At 36.1% G+C, this 16,310-nt stretch overlaps 8 protein-coding genes across 8 annotated transcripts; 6 read left to right on the top strand and 2 right to left on the bottom strand.

Annotated features, from left to right (window-relative positions):
* The first annotated feature begins 185 nt into the window (after positions 1-185).
* On the top strand, positions 186-2,246 carry B0P05DRAFT_547469 (general substrate transporter). The gene is made up of 2 exons (XM_051578887.1): positions 186-602; positions 654-2,246. Exons 1-2 carry the CDS (start codon positions 269-271, stop codon positions 1,844-1,846), a joined length of 1,527 nt encoding a protein of 508 aa, XP_051433517.1. The 5' UTR covers positions 186-268; the 3' UTR covers positions 1,847-2,246.
* A 224-nt stretch (positions 2,247-2,470) lies between these two features.
* B0P05DRAFT_547472 (solute carrier family 20) lies at positions 2,471-4,532 on the top strand. The gene is made up of 2 exons (XM_051578888.1): positions 2,471-2,733; positions 2,800-4,532. Exon 2 carries the CDS (start codon positions 2,826-2,828, stop codon positions 4,476-4,478), a length of 1,653 nt encoding a protein of 550 aa, XP_051433518.1. The 5' UTR covers positions 2,471-2,733; positions 2,800-2,825; the 3' UTR covers positions 4,479-4,532.
* A 416-nt stretch (positions 4,533-4,948) lies between these two features.
* On the top strand, positions 4,949-6,218 carry B0P05DRAFT_547474 (Lactonase, 7-bladed beta-propeller-domain-containing protein). The gene is made up of 2 exons (XM_051578889.1): positions 4,949-5,986; positions 6,045-6,218. Exons 1-2 carry the CDS (start codon positions 4,988-4,990, stop codon positions 6,150-6,152), a joined length of 1,107 nt encoding a protein of 368 aa, XP_051433519.1. The 5' UTR covers positions 4,949-4,987; the 3' UTR covers positions 6,153-6,218.
* A 2,048-nt stretch (positions 6,219-8,266) lies between these two features.
* Positions 8,267-9,427, top strand: B0P05DRAFT_588467 (Lactonase, 7-bladed beta-propeller-domain-containing protein; the record flags this gene model as incomplete). Its single annotated transcript, XM_051582664.1, has 2 exons — positions 8,267-9,265; positions 9,320-9,427. 2 exons carry the CDS (start codon positions 8,267-8,269, stop codon positions 9,425-9,427), a joined length of 1,107 nt encoding a protein of 368 aa, XP_051433520.1.
* A 57-nt stretch (positions 9,428-9,484) lies between these two features.
* B0P05DRAFT_547477 (uncharacterized protein) lies at positions 9,485-10,646 on the bottom strand. The gene has a single exon (XM_051578890.1). It carries the CDS (start codon positions 10,554-10,556, stop codon positions 9,492-9,494), a length of 1,065 nt encoding a protein of 354 aa, XP_051433521.1. The 5' UTR covers positions 10,557-10,646; the 3' UTR covers positions 9,485-9,491.
* A 242-nt stretch (positions 10,647-10,888) lies between these two features.
* B0P05DRAFT_547479 (uncharacterized protein) lies at positions 10,889-11,570 on the top strand. Its single transcript, XM_051578891.1, has one exon. The coding sequence runs from the start codon at positions 11,017-11,019 to the stop codon at positions 11,491-11,493; it is 477 nt and encodes a 158-aa protein (XP_051433522.1). The 5' UTR covers positions 10,889-11,016; the 3' UTR covers positions 11,494-11,570.
* A 452-nt stretch (positions 11,571-12,022) lies between these two features.
* B0P05DRAFT_472840 (uncharacterized protein) lies at positions 12,023-12,315 on the bottom strand (the record flags this gene model as incomplete). The annotated part of the gene is made up of 3 exons (XM_051574704.1): positions 12,023-12,117; positions 12,163-12,227; positions 12,284-12,315. The coding sequence occupies 3 exons, from the start codon at positions 12,313-12,315 to the stop codon at positions 12,023-12,025; spliced, it is 192 nt and encodes a 63-aa protein (XP_051433523.1).
* Positions 12,316-12,344: 29 nt separating this feature from the next.
* On the top strand, positions 12,345-13,370 carry B0P05DRAFT_152349 (uncharacterized protein). Its single transcript, XM_051573086.1, has 5 exons — positions 12,345-12,693; positions 12,741-12,824; positions 12,866-12,970; positions 13,017-13,197; positions 13,270-13,370. The coding sequence occupies exons 1-4, from the start codon at positions 12,462-12,464 to the stop codon at positions 13,088-13,090; spliced, it is 495 nt and encodes a 164-aa protein (XP_051433524.1). The 5' UTR covers positions 12,345-12,461; the 3' UTR covers positions 13,091-13,197; positions 13,270-13,370.
* Positions 13,371-16,310: the final 2,940 nt, after the last annotated feature.

Below are 16,310 nucleotides of genomic sequence, written 5' to 3' on the forward strand. Positions count from 1 at the left end.
TTTAAGAATGAGACCAAGTAAAAGTGAACTTTAATGAAACAATGAATGTATTTCTCTGAATCTAATTCTATACTCTTTACAGTTTAATCAAGCAAAGTGGATGCTTGGTTGCTAAATAACGGATTATGTATATGTTGTACAAAAGATGTGATTTTTTTTCTTTTTTTTTTTTTTTTTTACTTTCAGCATTGCCCGTGCCTGTGAAAAGGTAAAAAAAAAAAAATTTTCTGTTTTGTTTTGTTTTGTTTTGTTTTCAACTCTAACAGTAATGATCTCAAATATCAACGCAGATCAACTAGAAAATGGTGTTGCTGACAAAAAGAATTATGGGGGAATTTCATCCGATAAGAACTCTGAATCTTTAAATGAGACTATTACTCCTCCCCCATTCCGCAAAGCTGTCTATATATCTGCTCTTGTAGCTGCTATCGGTGGTTTTGTTTGTGGCTATGATACAGGTGCTATTAGTGGTATTCTTGCCATGCCTACCTTTCAAGCACATTTTTTTACCAAGGAAAATATTGTATATTTACAAGGTCTATTGTTAGCGTTATTTCTTATGACCGCAGCCTTAGGTTCTTTCTTGTCTGGATTCTTCTGTGGTAAATTAGATCAGTTGATTTTTAGAATAGAATGACTAATATGATTCTTAGATCGATTCAGTAGAAAGTATGCTATTGTCGGTTCAGCTGTTGTATTTACTGTTGGCATTCTACTTGAAATCATTGGTACTAATTTTGGTGTCTTGTTGGCTGGTCGACTTATTGGTGGTTTTGGTTCTGGTTTAATGGGAAGTGCTATCCCTCTGTATCATTCTGAGATTGCTCCCCCTGATATCCGTGGCCGATTGATTAGTTTTTTCACTTTAATGTCTTCGTTTGGCCAAGTTGTTGGCTATTTTGTGACATTTGGTACAAGCTACGTTGCATCTGACTGGTCATGGCGTGGACCATGGCTTTTACATATCATTATTTGTATTATTGTTGGTATCACAGTGACTTTTTTGCCTTACTCTCCTCGTTGGCTGATTGATAAGGGACGCAATGAAGAAGCCAAAGCCGTCTTGTCTGAATTACACCAAGTTCCTGTAACTCATTCTATAGTCGTAAATGAATACAACGACATCTTTAACGAGATTGAGTTTGAACGTTCACTTGGTAATCGAACCTATATCGAACTCTTCCAAGGCCACAACCTCAAACGTACTTTAATTGCATTCTTCATCTCTATTTCTACATCTTTTACTGGTAGTGTGGCTATTTGGTACTATGCTCCTCAAATCATTCAGAATACTGGTCTCAGTGATGCCTCTGCATCTATTGCTACTACAGGTGGTACTGGTATCTTTTCTTTCTTTTGCTCTTTTATCTCTCTCGCATTCTGCATTGATCAAATGGGCAGAAAGGCTCTCTTTTTGATTGGTGCTGCTATTATGTGCATCAGTATGTTTGTTGTAGGTGCTATGTTCCAAGCCTATGCTATAGTTGATGTTGAGTCTTCTGCAGTGACAATTGTTAATGTTAATGCACGCAACACAATCATTGCCTTTCTTTATATCTTTGTGGGTACATTTGCATTCAGCTGGGGAAGCGTCTCATATGTTTATCCTGCTGAAATCTTCAACATGCGCACTCGTGCAAAGGGTCTTGCTTTAACTTATGGTTTGAATTGGGGCTTTTCTATTCTCATTACTTATTGTGTACCACTCTTCATTGCTCATACAGTTTCTGGTGTCTACTTCTTCTTTGGCGCCTGTTGCTGTATCTGTTTCATTGGCTGTTGCTTTATTCCAGAAACTAAAGGCCGAACTTTAGAAGAAATGGAATACGTCTTTGGTGCCAAGTAAACATACACTGAAATTCATATCACTCACTTATTTTATAGATATCCTTAATAAATTGGAAACGGCAGTGTCTGTGCGCAGATGCTGTGTGGATCTTTATTATATCATCATTTGCATCAAGGGGTGCCATACAGTTTTTCTTATGCTATAAAAAACTGTTAAACTGGCTGAGAATTTAAACCCTTATTGAGCGGACCAGGATAATGCCTGCGTCGCGATGATGCGATGATGAAGTGAAATGAGGAGCCAAGTGACTTGGGGGGCTCTAGGGTGAGCTTCTTGTTCAATAGTGAATTAGTCGATTGAGAAGATCTGGTTAAGGTGCTCTTCATTCGTCATCGTAGGGTTGATTGATTGTTATCCAATAAAGTTATCTACAAAAAGACTAAATATTGATGTTGAGTTACACTGTATCAAGTTGAAACTGCAAACTTTTTTATCCAATCAAATCATATTTTTTTCGCATATTTTTCGTATTGACAGGTTTATTTGTATTCCGAGAATTCTTTTCGAAAAGCAACTCCAAAGACCTTATAAAGAAAACAAGGTGAGAGCAGATGATACCTCCTGGGATCAGCATAGTAGTGCATTATAATCAAGAAGTCTTTTGTGTTCTCTTAACTTTATAGTTTGAATATCTATTGTCTTGTCCCATATTTCTAATCTACAGACTAGAACAAATTTCAAAGATCAAGTTAAATTATTCTCTTCTAAAAAGCACTAGCAGATCAGTGTCAGAAAGTCGAGTTTTCTTCGTATTCTAGAAGATAAAAAGGAATGGCACATCACTACCTCACCTGGGTTGTCGTGGTCCATTGAATTTCATTGATTGGCTCACTCTTGTCGGACTTGACTATCACAATAGTAGATCAAGAAAGAGCAGCCATCATGTATAAATACAGAGACAACATTTTTTTGGTTTTTGAAGCTCTCATCATCTTTATTTTTCAAATTAGACTTATAGACAAATAAGAAGAAAAAGATGCAAGCATTTGATTATACGTGGATCTTTGCTGTCGGTATGGTGGTAGCATTCATGGATGCCTTTGGTATTGGTGCCAATGACGTCTCTAATTCGTTTGCTACATCTGTCTCTTCGGGTTCATTGACACTTATTCAAGCATGTGTTATTGCCTGCTTTACAGAATTTGGTGGTGCTGTTCTTTTGGGTGCTGAAACCGCTGAGACTATCAAAGGCGGCATTTTATCTGTTTCTTATTATGTCCAACAACCCGAGATGCTCATGTTGGCCATGATGTGCGCTATTATCGGTTCTGCAAACTGGGTATTAATTGCTACTCGATTTGGCTGGCCTGTCAGTACAACACACTCTATTGTTGGTGCTATCATCGGTGTTGGTATCTCTGCTTTTGGTGTAAACTCGATCACTTGGGGATGGGATGGTGTTGCTCAAATCATTACCTCTTGGTTTCTTTCACCTGTCTGTGCTGGTATAGTTGCTGCTATTATTTATTCAATCACCAAGTATGCCATTTTGCGCCGTGTAGATAGTTTCAAATGGGGTATTCGCTTAGTACCTGTCTACTTCTTCTTTACTGCTGCTATTGAAATCTTTTACATCATTTACAAAGCACCAGGTGGCGGTTCTAAAAAAATGTCTATTGGTGTCATTCTTGCTATTTCTTTTTCATGTGCTTTTGCTTGTGCATTGTTTGGCCAATTCTTTTTCTGTCCTTGGGTTGTTCGCCGTATCAAAGGAAGAGAAAACATCAAATGGTACCATATGTTTGTCATCCCTTTTTTAAAGAAGCAGCCTACTATTGATGAAGTTGACGTTGAACAACATGCTAGCTCTCGTTCGGCATCTATCCAAAATACTCAAAATGAAGCTGATGGCCTTGACGAAGTCTTAACTCCTGGTGAGGTTGACGAGAAGTTGAAAAAACTTGGTGCTGAAAATGAAGATGCTCTTGCTGAAGAAAAAGAAGAAGTAGAAGATCAAAAGAAGAATGGCTGGTTTAATTCCAAGGTCAAGACTTATAAGGAAAAAGCTGTCAATATGGCTCTTCACGGTCTTCGTCAAGATGTTCGTAACCTCGAGAACAAAAAGCTCCAAAATGTCCACGCTCATACTGAACTTTTTGAAGATGATGCTGAATACTTGTTCTCGTTTTTGCAAATCATCACTGCTTGTATGGCATCTTTTGCTCATGGCTCCAACGACGTCTCAAACGCTATTGGCCCCATCGCTTCTATCTATGAAGTTTGGACTACTGCTAACGTTGATGTAACTGGCAAGGTCCCTATTCCTATTTGGATTCTAGTTTATGGTGGTATTGGTATTGATATTGGTCTTGCTTTGATGGGCTACCGTGTTATGCGAGCCATGGGTAATAATATCACTTACTTCACTCCTTCAAGAGGTTTCTGTGCTGAATTATCAGCTGCCTTGACTGTATTGACTTGTTCTCAAATTGGTTTGCCTGTTTCCACTACACATTGTATTACTGGCGCCTCTGCTGCTATTGGTCTTTGTAACACAAACGGCTACAAGGCTGTGAACTGGAAAATGCTATCCTGGTGCTTCTTTTCTTGGTTTATTACTTTGCCTTGTGCTGGCTTGGTGTCTGGCCTTTTATTTGCTGTGTTTGCCAATTCACCTAAATTTGTTTAAACCCTTTTTATTTCCTTATATTTATCACCTAATAAATTGTAAATAGAACTCAATCTTATTATACACAATCAACATTTTCTTAGTATTGCCATTTATCAGGAAGATTGTTTTCCCTTTAAATCAGATAGACATGTTTCCCCGCAGTTGTGTAACATAATTACACTTTTACAGCTACCGCGTACTGTTTGACCTTTGTATTTTGAACGAAGTGCGATTGCGTACAGTAAGTTGAATACAGTAAGTTGAATACAGTAAGTTGAATACAGTAATTTTAGCTAGTTGTTTTTTCTCGAACAAAGTGTATATATAAATGCCTGAATGTATAGCTTGATTTGCTATCATTCAATTGACTGTATAATAGTCATGACGAAATAAGCGGGAAGATACGAGATGAACAATCCAATCAAATCATTCAATCTGTAAGCTGATTACATACAGGTAAAATGCGGGATTACGGCATAAATAAAATAACATTTTTTTTTTCTTTTTCCTTATTTCATTTTTATATAATGGCAACTACAAGCGAACAAACACTTTACGTATCTGGATACACAAATGAAGAAAGTGTTGGTATTTACCAATATACTTTTGACACCAAAACTGGTGTTTTGACTCCCAAAGGCTTGGCTGCAAAAGCTGACAATCCCTCTTATTTATGCCTGCACAAGACGGGCCAACATATGTATGCTCTCAGCGAAGTTGACGAGTACAAGGGTCAAAAAACTGGCTATATATCCACTTATACACGTGATAAAGAAACAGGTAAACTAAACTTGGTCAATGAGCAACCTTCTGGTGGCGAACATCCTTGTCATGGTATTTGCGACGCCACTGGTAACTACCTGCTTGTTGCTAACTATAATGGGGGGTCTACTTCTGTTCTCCCCATCAAAAATCCTGGGTCTCCAGAGTATGCTTTGGGCGAAATTTCGTCTCAAGTTATCCATAATGAACATTTCAAGGCCACAGGTGGTGTTCCAGACCGTCAAGAGAAGCCTCATGTCCACTCTGTTGATTTAGATCCTATCGCTCAACAATACGTATTTGTCAACGATTTGGGTTGCGACTTGCTTGTTACTTATAAATTCGATCGTCAAAACGCAGGTTCGCTTGCTATCCATTCCACTTTTGAGTTCCCTAAAGGCGCTGGTCCTCGCCACCTCAAATTTGCTCCTAACCATAATCACTTTTGCTATGTTGTCACTGAACTGTCAAATGATATATTTATGCTTGAATTCAACTTCCAAGAAGGCAAATTTAACTTGATTCAACAAATTCATGCACTTCCTGAGGATTTTACAGGTTCAAACACTGCCGCAGAAATTGATATTACGCCTAATGGCAAGTTCATGTATGCCTCTATGCGTGGCTATGATGCAATCACGATCTTTGAAATTGATGAATGGAGTGGCAAACTCTCTCTGGTAGGTTACCAACCTACAGGTGGTAAGTATCCTCGTCATTTCACTCTTGATCCCACTGGTAATTTCTTGTTGGTCGGAAACAAGGTAATAATGATAGTGTCGATACAATAGCAATGATTTACTTTGCCTTTTTTTTCTATAGGACTCTAATAATGTTGTTGTCTTCAAGATTGACCAAAAGACAGGTGCTTTGGCTGAAGTCTCAAAAGTATCGCATGTACAACCTACATGTATTCAATTCTGGAACTAGATACTATATTTTTCAATACATTTGTGATAGAGAGTTTGCATAAAAAATGCAAATGTTTTGACATAATCTACCTTGATCCGTGTGTTTGCGAATTTTGCTTTCATTTTTTCATTGCTGTAGTATTATTTTCTGCTAATGTGCCATGAGTTTTAGCGTGCAGTACTTCTTTTTGAAAGTTGCTATGACTTCACAAAAAAAAGGGTAGAGCGATGCCAAAATTCACAAAATTTGAGGCTTTGTAATGAGCTTGATGGATTTACAAGAAAAAGATTGTCCTTAGAAACCTTGTAAATATGATAACCAAAGTAGAAATATTGGCAAAGGAAGCAGTCGAAGAGATATGTAATATTTAAACCATATTCTATCAAGATATTGACAGTTAAAGCGTAAAATAGTTGCAAAATACAAGTTTGATGAACCGTTATATTTTGAGCTATAGCATGCTTAAAAAAAGAGAAAATCGAACTCAAATGCGTAATTTTAAGGTCAAGAACTACACAAGAGTTGCTATGAATTATTGGATGGCTACCTAAAAGCCAACTTGATTGAGAGGTTAAGTATAAGAAGCATAATAGATAGTTCATGAACGTTAGTGTTTGTATGATATTGCTCTAGAATTAGACTCAATCAACTGAAAATGAATTGATTTAAGATTACGAGAGTATCGTTACAAGCCTTTATTTCGAAAACATCGACTAGTGGCCAGATGAACCTAGAAAAGAGGATGAAAAAAGTAAACCTTCCACCGTTGTATTGGTAAAGACAGTCATTTATGCTCATTTTTGGACAAATCAAGCCAGTATCAACTTGCGAAATATATTTTTATTTGGCATCAATGACTATTTAAAGACATGTTTGAATCACTTTTCATTATTTCTTTTTTACTACCAATGACTCGTTAAAGTAACCTCAAATTTAAGCCAAAACTGTACAAGCAACACTTGTTACCTGGGTACGGTTCGAATACACGTTTTGGCAATGAACTAAATATTTTAAGTGAATATAAATGTGCTATTTCTATAATCTCAATATAATTCTACAAGAGCAAAAGGAAAATTATCGTCCAATGCCTGGGTAAAGCAGAATTGTTATGGGAAAGTAAAGTTCAGGTAATCACTCCCACGAACGGTAATATTAGGTAATCATCTCAGAGGACAAATCTAGAGTAGGTTCTACCGTGAACAAAGATAATTTTCTGAAGAAAGGGATCTAGGTAAAGTCCGCTTTTTTATGGTCATAATAATGTATCAAACCAATAAATGTGACACTACATGGGAATCACAATCAAATCGACATAACTCAAGTATGAAATCATTCAATTCTGAGGCAACTTATGTCTGATTCAACTCTTCTTTCGCCTTAAAGACTTGAATTATTTGCCAAGACTTTCAGGCTCTGATTTTTTCTATTCTTGTCCAATTATATTCTCCAGAATGTAGCCATACATGATACAGTTTGCTTGTAAGCTTTACTGCAGTATATAAACTATTAAGATAAATGCTGAAACTGTTTATGCTAATCAAAAGCTTAAGATTAGGCAGAATTTCAAACATGTGTTGTTTCAATTTGAGCAGGTTCAACTGATTGTTACCTCAAAATATTCGGAGCAACGTAGCACATCGGATATTGGAATGAAACCAATTAGGATAAACTCAGGTACGACAATAATCCTGATGTTGACGAAACGAAGATCGAAAGTGTGATGCATGACTTCGCCTTTTGGTAAATCTATCCTAATTGTATTGTTAGTAAGCATTACATCAATAATAATTCTCAAAGGAAAGAGATTTGGATTTGCTACTGTACTGTAATTTTTGGCTAAGAAACATCAGGAGCAAAGTGATTTTAGATTGATAGGTTAATCAGGAACAAAGTGTAACTCGGGAAGCATGCATTGCATTTGCGGTCTTCACTTTATCGACATTAAAGTTCATTTGGTTTTACTGGCTTTAAACATACAAAGATTAAAAGCTCAAATTCTTGGGGAACTAACTTCGACACTTGTTAACGTCTTCTTTCTTTTTTCTTTTTCTTTTGCTTGTCCTGTCAAACTAACGATGCATGTACCATACAAAGCAGCAATCCTTCTGTTCTCTTTATCACAACTTTGCGTGATGTCAATCGCAAGTAGACTCCCCGTCTATGTATCTGGAAATACAAACGAAAAAAGTATTGGCATTTACCAATACACCTTTGACACTAATACTGGTGCTTTGACATCTAAAGGCCTGGCTATTGAGTCTGTTAATCCAACTTACTTGACTGTAGACAAGGCAGGAAGAAATATGTATGCTGTCAACGAAGTTGATGAGTATAAAGGTCAGAAATCTGGCTATGTGTCTGCTTATACTCGTGACAAGAAGACAGGTAAACTAAAATTGGTTAATGAGCAATCTTCTGGCGCACAAGGCCCTTGCTATGCTTCAACCGACGCTACTGGTAGCCATGTGTTTGTTGCTAACTATAATGGTGGATCTGCTTCTCTCTTCCCTGTTAAAAATTCTGGATCCTCAAAGTCTAATTTAGGTGAGATTTCCTCTCAAATCGTTCATAGCAAATATTTCAATGCTACATTTGGTGTTCCAGACCGTCAAGAAAAGCCCCATGTTCATTCAATTGACTTGGATCCTGTTTCTCAGAAGTATGCATTCTCCAATGATTTAGGTTGTGATTTGCTTGTCACTTATAACTTTGATCATCAAAATCCTGGCTCCCTTGCTATCCATTCTACCTTTAAGTTCCCTAACGGCACTGGTCCCCGTCACCTCAAGTTCTCACCTAAGAACAATAAGTTTGCTTATGTTATTAGTGAATTGTCGAACGAGGTCTTCTTGCTTACGTTTGATTATCAAAAGGGTACATTTAAGATGCTTCAACAAATTGATACACTTCCCAAGGATTTTACAGGTTCAAACACTGCCGCAGAAATTGATATTACGCCTAATGGCAAGTTCATGTATGCCTCTATGCGTGGCTATGATGCAATCACGATCTTTGAAATTGATGAATGGAGTGGCAAACTCTCTCTGGTAGGTTACCAACCTACAGGTGGTAAGCATCCTCGTCATTTCACTCTTGATCCCACTGGTAATTTCTTGTTGGTCGGAAACAGGGTAATAATAACCAAATGAAAGAAGAAAACATCGACTTATTCTTCTTTTTTGTAGGATACTAACAACGTTGTTGTCTTCAAAATCAACCAAAAGACAGGTAATTTGACACAAATCTCAAGTGTATCTCATGTGCAACCTACATGCGTTCGATTCTGGGACTAGGTTTATTTATTTTAATGTGCAACAATAATAAAAAAACACGGCTACCTTGACTTGCATTGAAGCACTATATCTTTTTATTGATAAACCTCATCAGTTTCTTTCTAAAAAAATACAGGACTAATAAGCACGTTAGCAGAAATAGAGGCACAAAAGCTCTCCAAGTAGCAGAATAATAGGGTCGATAATGTTTATGGGCAATGCATGTATTATCAAGGTATATCTTTTTGCCTGGATAATAATTGTTTGCCATGTCTTGATGTCTTTGATGTGCTAATTGGCATAGGTTGCATCGTCCTTGTTCAAAGGCTTGAAGAGTAGCCTTGAATCTTTCTGATAGTCCTGTCTTGCGATAATCCAAGTAATGATCATAAAGTGATTTGTTATTCAATACCTTATGCAAATGATCTGCCAGTGCTTTAGGATTAGGAAATTCGTCAATTCTGATGACAGAGTGTGTGTTGGGTATAAAAGGTCCATAATCGCTTGGACCATCCACAATGGGCACAGTACCTGCAAGATACGCATTGCTTAGTTTTTCTGTCACATAATCTTTGCAATTTGAATTTTCAATAGACAGATAAAAGTGATACTGAGACATGAGTTCCACAGTGCTTGTATCGTCAGGAAATGGCTGGTTGTTCATGCAATGGCCATAAATATCAATATCGATGTACTGTGCTAGTTTTCGAACAAAATGATGTCGATAGTTTGACGCTTTGCAGTTGGAGACAATCCATGCTACTGAAGCCCTTCTTTTTGGTTTAGCAGCGACTATGGGCGTTGTCATGGACGGCAGCAGCTGTTTCTGCTCGAGATATCCCCAAGGAAAATCAGAGTCTAAGCGATAAGTCATACTGTATTGCATTTGGTTGATCAAATCCGCCTGGTCGTTTTTAGGCGCTTCTGCGTTATGGTAGACCCAAGCACGGTCATGCCTTGCTGGAGGCATGTCTTTCTTTGTCAAGTCAGATGCGTGAAACACATAAACAGATGTGTTTGTTGCCCGATCTCTGTCATGAGTAAACTGGCAAGTGTAAGGTAAGCCACAATTGTCTATGTTGTAACCTTCCCATTGCTTTTCACCAAACCAAGTTGTCCAGTAAATAATAGAGATTATTTCTTGTGACATTTCAAATAGAAAAGATACTTTAACAAAAAGAATGATTTTGGCTTCGCCATGCTTGTGTCACCTTTTTTTTTTTTTTTTTTTTTTTTTTTTGCTCTTTGAACATGAAGGCTATTAAAGAGTGTCTGTTTTGTACTTTATAAACTTCCTAGAGACCATATATTCTAGTTTAAGCTTCTTTAATAGATTGAAGAACGTCGGAAAGTGTTGATTGTAATTTAATAAAAGAATTTTGCGGTGCTGGTTTGAATGAAATGGACACTACTTGTTAACTACACCATAGCTATAGACCTATAAAAGAATCGACTTTTCAAGTTACAACTATTTCAAAAAAAAAAAAAGCTCTTAGACAAATATGATTCAAAAAATGAATTGGAATCCTTTTACCCGTTTTCTTTTTCATTTCCCGCAATAAAGTAACCGCATAACAATGTAACTATAACGCCCCTCTTTTTCTTTTTCTATGTTGCATAAGCGCCAACAAGTATCAACCCCTGGAGCCTATCCTGCTTCAAAAGACATTGATAAAAAAAGCCTTGTACACAACAAAAGACATCTGAGCTCGAAGCCAGTGATAAGAATAAAAAACTACTTTTACAGACTATGGAAAAAGACCCCTTCTCAACAAATAAACAGTAACTCGTTGAATATATCTGTGACGATACCAATTACAGTAAACAACAATTATTATGACAGTCATAATGAAAAACCAACTTCTAGTTCAATAATGCACCACCTTGTTGCTTTAAATTCGAACCAAATATACGTCTTATTGGCATTTGCAACGTTGTTCCTGCTTGTTATTGCGTTTGCATTGTTACAGGTACATCGAATTTTATCTATATTACAGATGCTACTAGAAGGCGTAAGATATATTTTAGTTGGTGCCCTGTCAAATACACTTTCGGTATTTGCATTTCTAAAGTCTTGCCTTTATTGATGTAGCAAAGAATGCCTCAAACAAAATACACACACGCTGTTATCAATAAAAAATATGCTTCCCGACTTGTTTTTTTTCTATCTAATGAACAATATGATGTTGATTGGAAACTGTGAAAAATCAGTGGTCCTTATTATTGCAATTACTTTGTTATTTCGTTTTAACTGCGAAATATTTTTAATGTAGATGTGTCCCGTATTATTACAGCATTCTTTTCATCTGAAATAAAGTCTATCTCAATCAATAATCTTCGCTCAAAAATCAGTTATTGTAGCCACGTTACGATACAAAGCAGGTTCTGCTACAAAATCTGGCTTTTCTGTTACTAGTATAACTGTTGAAGCAGGGATGAACGAAAGTACGTTTGTTTAACCAAAATAGTCATTATTTGTGATCAACATAGGAACAGTTGCTCATGCATTTATGACGAGTACTATCAAGTCTGTTAGTGAGAATAATCTGATAAAAAGAAATGCTACTGTTGTTGAAGAGAAAATCTGTTTATTCCTGTACAATGGTATTGGCTGCTTTACACAACCTTATTGTCTCGTTCGTCACGCTCCTTGACACCTACAGGACGAACTGGTATTCCATCAAATGCACGAGGCTCCTCACCAAGAACAACTATGCAAAAAATGAATATGCAAAAAAAACATGCTTCATGAATACCTCTTTTATAAAGAATCCATGTAGTAACCACTGCAAAAGGTGCAGATACGATAATTGTTGCTAGCCTAAGTAAATTTTTTGAATTGCTGCATTAGATATAACGATTGATATATACTCGTACCTTCTTCCTGCTGGTGATAGTTTGATGCCCATATTATAATAAAAGAGAAAGAAATCGTTAAAAGCCCTTGTCATGTGTGGCTTATTGGGTGGGGTGTTCTAAGTCCGATATGCTTTGCCATATTTGAAGGTGCTGCATTGACCTGATATGCACCGTTCTTTCTCTTTATCAAAAGACTATGTTGCCAAAAGAACTGTCAGGTAGAGTGTGTAGTACAATTAAGCATGCTAAAAAGACATCAGTACTAGTAAAAGAGCTTGTTTCATTTATCAATCATGCAACACTTGCTAAGAATGAAGGCCTGATTGAGATTATATGGAATAGATCAAAACAACTGGAAAGCACTTCTTTGCTTGATAATCATGATTCAACTGACTATTTTTTACAGCTAAAGCAGCTAATTCAACATGGTAATCCTTATTTTTTCAAGAACAAGACGTTGATTATACATGCATAGGTATTGAATTATGGAATTTGACAGTTGAAATGAACATCTATATCACAAAAAATGAGAGACAAAAGATGAAGGCACTAGCTATGCGTAATTACTTTCTAAGATAAATAAGAGCTAAGCATCCATAGTAAAAGATACTTGCTTCCATATCTTCCAAATGGATCAAGAATGGAAAAAAGAGAATTATTGGACTTACTTGCAAATGGTTGCAGGCACATTCAGGATTTGTTTAGGTGGGTCTTTTTATTATGTTATGTGGTTTCTGACTCTTGCTTGTAGATTGCGAAGATATGGAAAGTGAGCAACTAGCTCTAATCGATGAACTGAAAAACGTAAACAAAAAGGTCATATGATAAGCTTGTACTGATAGATTCAGGCTAATCATATATCGATTGAAGATAATATGGATCCAGAAAAGATTATGACACTATTTAAATGCTTCATCTATCAATCAGAATACGTAAGTGACTGATAAAGTAGTCTGCAAGAGCTGTTTAACCAAACAGGGATACAAATTTCTTGGATTTATTAGTTTTTTGTCTTATTTTTGATACCCAACAAGCATAATTGTATATATCAGCATCATTTCTTTTACTAGACTATCATTTATGTACATATTTTTACTAGCCAACAGAATAGTCGGGTTGACCAAACGAAATCCATCCTCTTTACCCAATCAGGCACTTGTTTCGTTAGCCATAAAAATTCTGGTTCTCATCTGCTTTTTTGTTAGTGCTCAAGAGGGATTTAATTGAGGGTTTTCTGGTTTGTTAAAAGACTGCTATGTTTTTACTAATGCTTATGGTGAGGTGAAGCTGGCAAATATTCAAGACCAGCATTTGATTCATTTTGCCCTGTATAAGCTTGCCTTATATGGGAAAGAAATGTTATCAAAATCCAAGGCCAAAAATGTGCTATGCTTTCAAATAGATGGTGGCAAAACCAAAGCATTTATGGTAAAGATAGCTTACAACAATTTTTTTACAATGACTGAATTTTACAGCTTCAAAGTACCTATAAGCCTATAAGACATAGACATGTCCTTGAGCAATATGAAAAGCTTGACTGCATTCGTACAAGCATACAAAGTCCGCTACTTTGAAAAAGAAGAGACGGATGTAAGGTTTTGACTTTGATTTCTGGTTCCTTGTTTCTGGTTACTTTATTTGAAGTCATCAGTACAGAAGCAAGCAATAAAAAAAAATCATGAATAAAAAAAAGTGTCTTGCTTTCCTTATTAATATGGATAGTCGTCTTATCAATACAAAAAGTATAAATGCAAGGCACATTTGCAAAAGCATATAACATTTTGGACGTTGAGATTATAATTGATTTATTTATTGTTTGATTTAATTGTGCCAGTTATATGCTTCGAATATGGCACTATGTTTGTTGAAAGAATACAATTACAGCTCTTCGTACCTTCCTCTTCTCTGGTCAACAATCAAGACACTACGATCACTGACATTAAGAAATTGCTTCGTCTGATATAGATGGCGCGAGCAGCAGTTGAATTAATACTTTGACATATTGCGACTTGTCAATCCACTGATGGCTTGAACTTGTATTAAGCAGGCAGCTCAATTGAATGAGAACCCTTTATCCATTTTTAAAAGATGTAAACCTTATGTCTAAAAAGATTCTACCTCGCTAGGTAACGGTGCACAAACGTGCCAGGCAGCAAGCAAAATAATGGAGAAGTGGAAAGGAAAAAAAGGTCCCTACGCTGGATAGATTTTAGTTTCAATGGCTTACTCATTTTCGGAATAAATTCAATGGCTAATGAGCACATAGCGAGGTTTCGCTAAATTGGACTTTTCGAAATTTAGGTATGGTCTTTCTTTCTCTTTTACTTGAGACTGTTAATCTTGCATTTCCAGGGCAACCACTTGCTAAGCGTTTCTCTTTTTGCTTCTTCATTATCATCAGTCACACCACATCATGTAGCTACATGTAGCAACTATTTTTGCAATTCTGTATAAAAATATAACATGTACCATCATCGAGTTCGAGGCAAACACTTTCTTGCCTAATTAACCGCAATTTCATGTTCATTATCTTTGTGAAAGAGATTTATTTTCAATGAATGGGTTGCTAGTCACTTTTTGGTCAATAGTATCAAGGACAATAATGACTTTTTGGTCTTGGTTTTGTTTCAATATTAGATATAAACTATCAAAGTGAATGTTTGGACATTTTGAACTGAAAATACCGAGTATTCTAAAAGGAGGTTCAATGACTCTCGTGCTAATGAAGATCATAGCCGTTACAATTCGCGTTGTTTGAACTGCTATGGTGGTACTAAATTCCTCGTGTTATATCAATTATACCATGAAAACTGTATGAAGACAGAGGACATTTAACATTAGTAAAGGCAAGCCGGGCAATATATTAGATTAATTGCAAGCACTATTGTTGTTTAACAGAAGCTGTTACTGAATATAGCCTTCAAACTTAATAAGGTTGAAATTTTCTTTAATGTAACCAAGTAAGGTTTACATTATGATTTATTTGACGACCTCACAGATTTGACAAGAACATTCAGTATCTATTTATAACAATCTTCTTGATTACAGACGCAATGGTTATCAGTCTCTATTGATTGATTCTCAATCAGGTCTTGGGCATCTTATAAAAAAAAGGGTTCCTTTCTGAGTGTTACAAAATTGTAAGTTTTCAAATTTATGCAAAGCAAAACAACTCATATGGCGTTGTAAAATTAGTCTGAAAGAATCATGCAAGTCTAGATCAACTTAACCAAAACTACTATTCAGATATATTCATATTGTTTTGGAATAATCATTTGACAGTCATTATAATCCTTTTCAGGAGACAAGGGATGTTAGCAAAAAAAGAAAAAAAACGTGGAACTTTATTCTGTGTTTACAACACAAGCATATACTTCTTCGCTTTTATGGTTGATAAAGACAACTTACAAATCGTTTCAGTCAAGGCTAGAACCAACTTGTTTGATTGTATAATCATTGAGGAACTGTGCAACCTGTTTCTTTAGCTTGTCTAGAGTTGTTATTTAAAAAAACATACTAGAGTGGTCTGTGAATTTAATGCTTAAAATGGAATGATGCACTACCTTATATAAATTGAAAATAAATTGAAGGTGAAATATTCAGTTGTGATGGCGGGGCGGGATTTCATCCCTTTGGGATCACAAAGCTGCTTTAGGCATCTATTTTCTTTTTTATGTACGATATTGGAAGATTGGCAACTATAATGGAGTTAATTACGATAACATTTGCGTAGAATTGAAGGAATTGCATCAGAAAAGGATTATATCATGGCTGAGACGATATCATATCATATCATATCAACCAAAGCAAAATGAAAAGGGAAATTGCCCAATAATGTCAGGGGTATTTTTGCTGTACTATCATACAATGTGGATCTGCTTTCATTTAGCCATTCAAATTGAATGTATACATTTTGCTCCGAATCAAGTACTTTGTGCATTACTGAGCTCCAACTCTTATATTGAGCCTTAAAACTATATGTTGCACACAAGTGCATGATTGCTTTCACACCGAGTTTTTTAAAGTTCACGAATATGAGGTGATG

Source organism: Gilbertella persicaria (genome assembly GCF_025201335.1).
Source record: "Gilbertella persicaria strain CBS 190.32 chromosome Unknown B0P05scaffold_27, whole genome shotgun sequence".
Taxonomy (NCBI): domain Eukaryota; kingdom Fungi; phylum Mucoromycota; class Mucoromycetes; order Mucorales; family Choanephoraceae; genus Gilbertella; species Gilbertella persicaria.